Source organism: Cyclospora cayetanensis, unplaced genomic scaffold, assembly GCF_002999335.1.
Source record: "Cyclospora cayetanensis isolate NF1_C8 unplaced genomic scaffold, CcayRef3 CcayRef3_contig_3, whole genome shotgun sequence".
Lineage (NCBI taxonomy): Eukaryota > Apicomplexa > Conoidasida > Eucoccidiorida > Eimeriidae > Cyclospora > Cyclospora cayetanensis.
Genome location: NW_020312258.1, coordinates 67,925 through 77,366, shown reverse-complemented (window position 1 = coordinate 77,366; position 9,442 = coordinate 67,925). Strand labels below are relative to the sequence as shown.

Genomic DNA, 9,442 nt, shown 5'->3' with positions numbered 1-9,442 from the left:
TTAGTCTGAGTCTCCTACATTTTTGCTTCTTTTCTTTTTCCTCTTTTTGGATTTATGTTTGCTGTGCTTCTTTCGGAAGGCGCTAGATGCTTCTGCGTCGTCGCTGTCGTCATGCACTAAGTCCTCTGCTGCTTCTCCTCGGTTCGCTGCCCCTGCAGTTGGCGATGCAGCCTCCATGTCATCGCCAACCGCCAAATCACGTTGCCGCTTCGCTGGAGAAAGCAACTGCTCGTCCCCAGTGGCTGTACCATCAGCCTCTGCAGAGGCTGCAGGCAAAGAAGACGCAGCGACCCCAACATCGCCGTCCGCAGCTGCTGGGGAGGTTTGTGTTGCACCCTCTCTCTCCTCTGCTACAGTTGCAGAGCCGAACCCCTCCTCCTGTGCAGCGTCAATTGCTGCTGCAAGCATCAACCGCTTTTTCTTGTGGGGCCTTGCTGCATCGCTCTCCCCGTCTTGCTGCTGCTGCTGCTGTTGCCGCTCGTGCTCCGTTGCTGCCTCGTCATCGTCCGTGTATCTACTCCGCTTTTTTCTCTTTTGTTTCTTCTTCTTCTTGCTGCTGCTGTCTTTGCGGCGCTTCGGGGTGTCCTCCTCGGCCGCACTGCGTGCGCCTTCCGCGGAGTCATCGATAAAACCATCCCCATCCTTCTGCTTCCGCTTCTGTTGTTGCTGCTGTGGCTGCGGACTACGCTGATATGGTTGTTGCTGCTGCGGCTTCGCATTATCTGGCGCTGGCCGCAAAGGCAGAGACGCCGCAATCTCCCGTGCTTCCTCTGCCAACTGCTCTTGTACCAGCCGTTCCTGCTGCAACAGCATCTCTTGCTGCAAACGTTTCTGCTCCTCTTGCTGCTGCTGCAGGAGCAACTGCTGCTGCAGCCTCTGCTCCTGCAGCTCGCGCTGCTGAGCAATCCACCGCAGCTCCAGTATGGGGGCCATACGGTTAATGTGGTGTAGCACTCGGTCACGAGACAGTTGCTGTGCCCCCACTTGCGCATGCGCTGCTGGAATGTCTTCTATTCCTTCTGGAGGCACAACAACGACTGAGAGCGAAGCCTCTGCCGTTCCTGCGGCTGCTGCCGTCGAAGGTGGGGAGAGCAGCCTGCCGTCACTGCCCCAACACAGCGGCACGCCAGCTCTTGCAGCGGCCGCTGTAGCAGCAGCCACGAGAGATTGAGGACCTTCAGCTCCAGCCAAAATCGAAAGAGGAAGAAATTCTGCGCGCATCCAAAGGCACACATCTGATGCCAGGCATCCTATCAGCCGTGCGTCTCACGCAGACTGCTGCCTTCTAGGCCCTCAAGCGGGGCGAAACCGCTCGATAAGAAGCCTCCTGGTGCCGGCCTGTCCTAGCAAAAAGAAGGCAGTGTTTCACGGGCAAAGGTTCCACCCTACCCAGTTTGGCTTGCAGCCTGAGCGGGGGGCTGTGAGCGCTCCCTCTGCCGTCGAAGAGGGCCTTGATGATCTGCGTGCGCTGCATGCATAAGAGCAGCGTCTCCGCCACATGCTTCACTTGGTGTATGAACACGGCTGACTCTAGCTGGCCCCGCAGACTGAGTGCGCGTGACTGGTAAGCGTCGCACAGGAACCCCTGCGGAAGCGGACAGACCAGATCGTGAGGGTTCAAACATACACACACACACAGCGCCGGACTTGTTGGCAGTAGGGCTGCATGCGTGGGGTGGCGGGTAAGGTGAGCACGGAAAGCAACGCAAGCCAGTCGGGGGATGACGGGAAAAGAGGAGAAGACAGAGGTAATACAGCTTTGCTAAAGGGGTGCTCAGATAGCGGATGCTTCAGATCTCAAAGAGTTTGGAGCCTACGATGTTGTATGCGAAGCGAACATCCCGGGGCCATCGCCGCATGGCGATTTGCATCATCTCGATCCCGGCAGAAAAGTACTGCAGCACCCACCGCATCGAGGGGGCCTAGGCAATTGGAACTAGTGCCGAGTGCCACAGAAGACAGCTTTGAGGAACCTTTCTCCCTCGAAATTGCGGCCTCTGTTGCGAAAAACGTGTACCAGAGCGTTTTAAAACTGCCCCAAACCTACGCCGCAGTCATGGAAGAGTCGGCCGACGGCAAGGTAAGTGTTCCTGTCGGTGGGGACTGCGTCGATCGCCGCTAAATAGTAGAATAGGGCCTGAAAGAAGCAGCGCATGCCCGACAGAGCTGCATCCGCTTGCACTCTGAGTCTACGCGGGAAGCGCAGAGACAGCAGCGGCAGTGGCAGCGGCAGCAGCCCTCTAGCAACGGGGGTTGCGGTCCAGGGATGGCTAGCTCGAAGCAACAGGTCGACTGTTCTTCGTCGCTGCACTCTCCCCCTTGGCAGCACAAGAACAACAGCACGCGTATCAGGAACCCTAGGAGCGACAGTAGAGCTCTTGCCCTGTTGAGTTTGTTCGCATCCGCCTTGGAGACATCTGATCCAAGGACGAGGTCAGTCCTGGCAGAAAAGGCCGTCGCTGAGAGAAGGAATCCCAAGTTATAAAGGACTGCGCCACGTAGGTGACGGTGGGGGTTTGTCTCGAGAACTCGACGGAAGGCGCTCAGCGCAGGACGCTGCACACAGCCAGGCAGGCATAAATGGGCAGCTACACTAGGCCGAGGATGAAGGGCAGAGGCAGAAGCCGGCAGCGTAGCACGGGCAAGCCAAGCGAAGACGAAGAGGAGGGCTGGCGAGGAGGGTGGGAGGAGGGGTGGCGAGAAGGCCCAAAGGAGATGCATGCGTGTGGCACTCGAAGAAAAGGCAAAATGCACCGACGCGAAGGGGTACAGCAGCAGGAGACGAGAACAGGCAGAGACGGGCTGGACAGGATCCGTGAGGAAGCAAGCAAGAGACGAAGGGGTTAGCGACGAACCGTAAGCCCCTGCTGCGCCATCCAGACACCCAGCCCCAAGGCCGCATGCGCGTTGCCTGTGAAAGGTGGCTGCAGAGCGAGGCAGCAGCTGTATCGAAACTCCGCGTGGGCCTCATTTGCTCTGCAGCAACGGCGAACAGGGCAAGCACAACGGAGCCAACACTAGGAGCAACGCCTGCAATACTGCGCCTTCTCGCCGGTGCAGCAGATGCAGGCAGACTGCGGAGATCCAAACTCGTCATTTTTTAGCTAGTGTCAGTACAACTCTTCTGGTCCTGCTCGTGCTGCCGTGGTAGGGTGGCCCCCACTGGGGTGGCAGGCAAGGAGCAAAAAACGTCCAGCAGAAGCAAGTGCATGGGAAGCAACACGACAGCAGCGCGACAGGAAACACGCATGCACATCGATCGATTCGCCTGTACAAGAACCGTACAGGAGAGGGCATACTTGGGGTGCCCGGCTGAAGTGAGCTTCTTCGCTCTCGCGAAATGCAGTGCCGCAATCAACGTTAGGGCCATGGGATCCCTGTATCTCTTGCTGCTGCCACTCTTCTTCTTCTTCTTGGAGCTGAGTGCGCCGCTGCTCTTGTCCGCGGCTGCCGAAGAATCTCCTACTTCTAAAGCCCGCTGTGCGAACGCGAGCGCCTTTTCGTGGCAGCCCACTTTCTGCAGGAAAGATGCGGCATACAGGCAAGCCAGCGCGACGTCTGCCCTGCTGCTGCTGCTGCTGCTAGATTTGCGGATGAACGCATCCGCAGCAAAGTTGGCACCGTAGAGCGACCGACGCTGCAATGCAAGGAGCATGCGGAAGAGCTGCTGCTGCAGCTGCAGGTGGCTCCGCAGAGGAGGCGGCAGCAGCGTTCCCAGTCGAGCTAGCAAGAAACGCAAAGTGCTCGCTCTTAGGGGGAAAACTTCCTCTGCAGCCCAGCCGGGTATTTCCCATATTTCGTCCGCTGCCGCTTCTGGAGTCTCTGTGCTTGCTGCTGGCTGCTGCGATCCTGCGGCTGCAGCAGATCCCGAAGCTTGTTGTTGCTGCTGCTGCTGCAAAGGAGGTGCTGCTCCATCGGCTGCTGGAGCCGCAAGGAAGCGAAGTAGCAGAGAGAGCTGGGAATGCGCGCCAAGGGCAGAGAGACAAAGACAAAGATTGAAACAGCATAAGGATGCTAAGACACAAACGCGAGCATCCGCACTCCTGTTGCTGCTGTTGCTGCTGTTACTGCTGTTGCTCGTGTCGCCTGCAGTGGTATGCGGAGCTGCAGCCTCCCCCGCGTCTACTGAGGTAGGCCATGGCTTCTGCTGCTGCTTGCTAGTGCTGCTGCAGCTGCAAAGGTGCAACAAAAGCGCCGCGAAAACTCTTTGGGCATCGGCAGGGCGGTGCGCTGCGAGAAGCAAACATCCAAAGTTGTGAAGGGCCTCCTGTGGGGCCCCCTCCGCTTTGAGAAAGGCCTGCACTTTGTCCTTCAGGGAGAACCCCTGCTGTGGCTGTTGCTGCCCGTGCTGATGCAGATGCACTGCATCGAGCAGAGCGAAATACGCGTTGAGCGCCTGCACCAGCTGATCCTGCTGCGGCTGCCCCCCCCCACTCCCCATGAGCAGCACCTCGCAGCAGCGGCAAATGCCGAGCAGCAAGTCCAGGCTGTTTGGAGCCGCTGCTGCGGCACGCCGAAGCAGCACCAAGGCTTCTGCATGCAGCTGCAAGTGTCGCGCCGCACGTACACCCGACTGGGCGGGATCCACGACCACCTGCTGCTGCTGCTGCTGTGGCTGCTGCTGCCCCTGCTGCTGCTGCCCCAGCTTCCTCTCGCCTCCCACGCGCTGTGAAGGCTGCTGCTTTCCTACCCCGTCCAGCTGCATGCAAGGGCTGTCGCCTTGTCCGTCCCGCTGCTGCTGCTGCAGCGTAGCGGCAAGGTACTCATCCGCAAGCGTCTCCGCCTCTGCCAGGAGAGCGAACCCGCGCAAGGCTCCAACTTCGCTGCATGCAGGAAGGACTCTGGCGACAGCGCCTAGCGCCAGCTGCGCCTCTCTGCCTCTGCACAGGGCCACTGCACACTGTGCAGCGTGGAAGGCAGCCGCTGCATGCAGCCCCGTTTGCCTGCATGCAGCGGCGAAGTCCGCCAGGGCGGCCGCAGGCTCGCCGCGCTGCTCCCGCAGCAAGCCCCACAGATACCGCCTCTCCGCCTCCAAGTGGGAGCAGTAGGCTGGGATCCTGAGCTCCTGCAGCAGCTGCTCCGCCGCAGGCAGCTGCCGCAGCAGCAGCAGCCGCCCACACAGCTGCAGCAGAACCGCGGGGTCGCTTGGGTTCGCTTCGTGCGCCTGCAGCAGCAGCTCGTTCTGCTCTTGCAGGACCGCCGCTGTGCTGCTGTCTCCTTGCAGCAGCGCCACAGCAGCAAGAGCTCCGCTGCAGCGAGGGCTGAGGGAAGCAGCGCGGCGAAATGCCCGTAAGGCCTCCTGGCGCCTCCCGAGTTTCAGGAGACAGTGCCCCACAGCCATCCGCAGCTCCGCGTGGAATTCGATCTCCGTGCAGCCCACATACGGCTTTTCTTGCTGCGCTTCCCGCCGCTTGTCTTGCTGCTCCTTCGGAGGAGGCAGGTAGGCCACGAGTCGGGTGTACAGCAGGAGGGCGTCCGTCCAGCGACGCTGCAGCACGGCGCAAGACGCCAACCCCAAGTACGCAGCAGGGTGCCTGGGGCAGTGTGCTGCAACCTGCTGGAACGTCTCCTCCGCGCGCTGCAACTCGGCTGCGCGCCGCTGCTGCTGCAGCTGTCGCTGCTGCTGCAGCACCTGCAACAGCTGCTGCGCCTGCCCCGAGCCACCCCCCGCAGCAGCGGCTGCAGCGGCAGCCGCAGCAGTGGCGTCTCCTCCTGGACCCTGCAGTACGGCAGACACCAGGGCCGTCATGCCTCCCATCAGGAGGCACAGCAGATCGGGATCTTTGCGCTGCAGCAGCTGGATGTCGAGGAATCGAGCGGAGCAATTGAGGATCCTCGTGACGCCAGAGCCTCGGGCAGCATCCGCAAGGCCCGCAGCAGCGACGCCCTTGTCTCGCCACTCGGACGCCTTCAGCAGCAACAAGCGCTGCAGTGCAGCCTCCGACGCGTAAAGACCCCTGAACAGAAAGTAGCTGCTGAGGGAGGCGGCAATCCGCACGCGCCAGTCCCCTGTCCATCCTCCCCTCTGCGGCAAAGCAGGCCCCTGAGAGAACCCCTCCTGCTGCTGGGAGGGCTCTAGCGGCACAGGGGGAGGTGGAGGGAGATGAGGGACAAGGCAGCAGGCAGCAGCGTCTCTCGCTGCTGCCTGCTGCAACAAGGCCAAGTCCATTTCTTGGAGGGGCCGGCTGCAGACGTCGCAGTTGGCATATAAGACAGTGTTGCTGCAATAGTCCGCATCCTTGAGGAGCTCCTCATACGCTTCGTAGGCCCCCAGGCGATAGTAGCTCAGCGCGCAACCCAACCACCCCTCCAGCCTACAAAGTTCCCTCTTCAGCATATCCCGAATAAAGGCCAAGTCGCTGACGCGCAGCACGCCACCAGCTGCGCCATCCTGAGCGTCGGCAACTGGCAATTCAGATGGCGGAAAAGCAGGGGCAGGGCCTCCCCCCGAGTGGACCTCGCCATCTATGGGCAGATGGACAAGGGTGTTCGTATCCTTGATCGGAATATACATGGTCGCCGCTACAGGGTCCAGCGGGGACTACCGCGCTGGCTTGCCTCGCGTGGGGGAAGGGGGGAGAGGGGTGCCCTTAGGGGCCCCCAGAGACCAAAGCGGATATCAGTGGACGCTCAGCCTCAAAGCAGACAAGAACAAAGGGGCCCCTACGTTTGCAAGCAGAGGGAGGGATCCTCGGGGGGGCCGATCCCTCGCAGTGCAGCCCAAGAGGCAGTGTATTGCCCGCATGCGACGGCCGCGCTACTAGGGACTAGAGTGCTTAATTCGTGGTACAGGCTTCAAAACGAATAAAACATGGGGAGGGGAGAGGGAAGCATGAAAACCACGGACTACGGTTTAGGGCTTAGTGCTCAGAGTTACAGGCAGTCCCACTGCATGCACTTGGCTGGCGGTAACACGCAGCCCCCCCCAAAACATTGACGTACAACTAAGTTCTGGAACTTTGGGCTTAAACGGCATTGATAATGACTTTAGAGAGGCTGAGGCTCCACTGGAAATGGCGGCCTTCTTTGCCCTTGCATGGGAGACTTCGAGGCCCCTGAGACACCCGAAAGGGCCACAGGGAGCACCCTGGGGCCCATATGCTTGCAGTAGCCTTGATGAAATGATGTGTGTATATATAAAGGCGAAGTTACTATGCTATGTGTAGACTCTGAGCTTCCTCTAGAGTTGTTCGAAGCTCCGCGGCCTTGAAATGATACGCTAAACCCCTTTCTTTTACTGCCCTGATACATGCCGGTTTTTCACTTCCCTTTGCACGTCTGTTCGGGATTCGCGCTGCCAAAAGCATAGGCTGAGACATATGCATGACGAGGAAACAGTCCTTATGCGCATTGAATGTCCTCACGGCAGCTTGTTTGGAGCAATACTGTTGTACGGGGCCAGGCTACACTTTAACGCTTCCCACTACCCTAGCTATGCTCGTTAAAATTTGGTTCAGTATTAGCTTATCGGTTTGTATGCTTGTTACTTTTGATATGATGTAGAGTTCTGTCAGCTTTACACAACAAGGAGCAATGCTGAATGACTGTGCGCTAGATGCTGTGCGGAACTAGCTGTGTTTGCTCAGAGCCCATACCTTTTGATTGATGTACCTCAGAAAACACAATCTGTGAACTGTACAGAGAAAGCTGTTTCTGCGCGAAAGACGCTTTTCCGCCGCCTTACAACTCCTCCTTTATTCGCGGTGTGTGATGATCTGTGCAATTTTTCTTTACAATTACTGCTAGTGACGTATCGAGACGCGAATTTCTGTCCCAACACTAGACGGGATTTCCAAAACACCAGATTTTTACCTGCTCTTATTATCCTTTCACCGAAGGCCCTGATCTCCAGTGCGAAGAATGTAGCATTGTCCGGTGTGGTGGTGCATGCGAAAATCTTTGCAGTAGTTTGATTGGGGTTCTTTTACGGCCCATACGGACTGTCAGTCTTTATTGCACCTTAGGAAGAATTTTCACGAGTGATAGTCCTCGAGTTCTTCGCTAACTTAAGCACTTTCTGAAAGACGACTTTACAAAAGAGCATAGTATGGACAGCGTAAATATGCTTGCTGACACCCTCCTGCGACTCCCCAAAGGGGTGCAACCGCTCTTGTCCGTTATAATTCACGAGGTCAATTAAAACTGCACGTGTCTCATGCTGTCAACACCGGTGCATCAGCTACTTATGCGAATATCGGGAACAGCTGGTGGGTAAACACACCACCATGTTGGGTACGGCCTGCTGTGGTCTAAGGCAAAGCAGAGACCCTCCTGCTTGGAGATGCCAACTTCGCTCGGCAGTGCTGTTTTGCTCAAAGAACATAATCATGTTCTTTTGGACTGTGGTGGGACGTACCCTACGGTGGGCAGCTTCCGAAGTCTATCTTGTAGCGTGGGATGCGTCCTGCGGTAGTAAGCCTGGCATTTACGTTGTTAACTACCGCAGCAACTATGCGCAATTAATGTTTCGTTCCACCTGTGTCACAGCTCCGAAGTTCGCGAAGTTCTTCCTAGCTCGTGTTTGAGAACTTCGCGGTTTCCCTAGAAAACCAATTACGGATAGGAATTGGACCTTCGCTAGTGCTTGTTAGGGCGTCTTCGTGACTCGCATACACATTGACGGTTGTATGACCACTGCAAAGCACCCTGAGGCAGTTGGACGAACAGAGCGCATGAACCTTACTTTTCTACGGTACATGTTACTCTAGACTCAAAAAATCCTATTGTTTTACTGCATTTTCTTCCGTTTGACGAGTAGCTCCATAATGCAAGAGAACACTCTACCAGGTCTGTGATCAGCAACCACCCTTAGTATTGGAGAGATTCAGCTGCGTAGTTCATGCGGGTGCATGCCTAAGGCTCAAGATAGACAGATACGGAATCAAGATAAGTAGCGGTCGCCCGAGTCATTTGATCCTGAAAATTCAGTCTTTGTGGGTCCGCAAGCTTTACAAGGTGAACCAGAAGGTAAGCAGCCAAAATTGTTTGCCGCGAGGTGGCTAGGACCACTTGCGGTTCTCTCACTACTCAATGCTCATCGTTACTGTATTGATGAGCTTCAAAATGACATAAACTATCAGATTTCTATTTCCTGAAAAACGTTGTAAGCTTCCCAAAGTATTCACAGTTTTTGTCGCGCACGCAGGTGACATGCTGAGATGAAGGATGCCCAGTTTGGCGTAGAAATGCCGGATTCTAGGATCATCAAGCGCAGAAGACAAAATAGGCGGAGGTTTTTTCGTGGGCTAAGTTGGGGAACGGCAGACTAAGTGGCTCCGCGATAAGGCGTTGTAGACATCGTCATGTGTGGGAGAATTTGCTGCTCAGTTTGGTTAACAGCGTAGCTGCCATGGACTGTATTACTCGCGCTTGTTCAGTATTGCTTTTTCCCATCACGTACTCCACTTCAAATAGATGCTTTTTCTTACTGGAAAGCCTTTGA

General features: G+C 57.0%; 1 protein-coding gene across 1 annotated transcript; it reads right to left on the bottom strand.

Moving 5' to 3' along the window:
- LOC34620295 (bromodomain-containing protein DDB_G0280777) lies at positions 1 to 1,913 on the bottom strand. The gene is made up of 3 exons (XM_026338698.1): positions 1,850 to 1,913; positions 496 to 1,217; positions 1 to 414 (listed from the first exon to the last, which is right to left on the bottom strand). The coding sequence occupies exons 1-3, from the start codon at positions 1,911 to 1,913 to the stop codon at positions 1 to 3; spliced, it is 1,200 nt and encodes a 399-aa protein (XP_026194483.1).
- Positions 1,914 to 9,442: the final 7,529 nt, after the last annotated feature.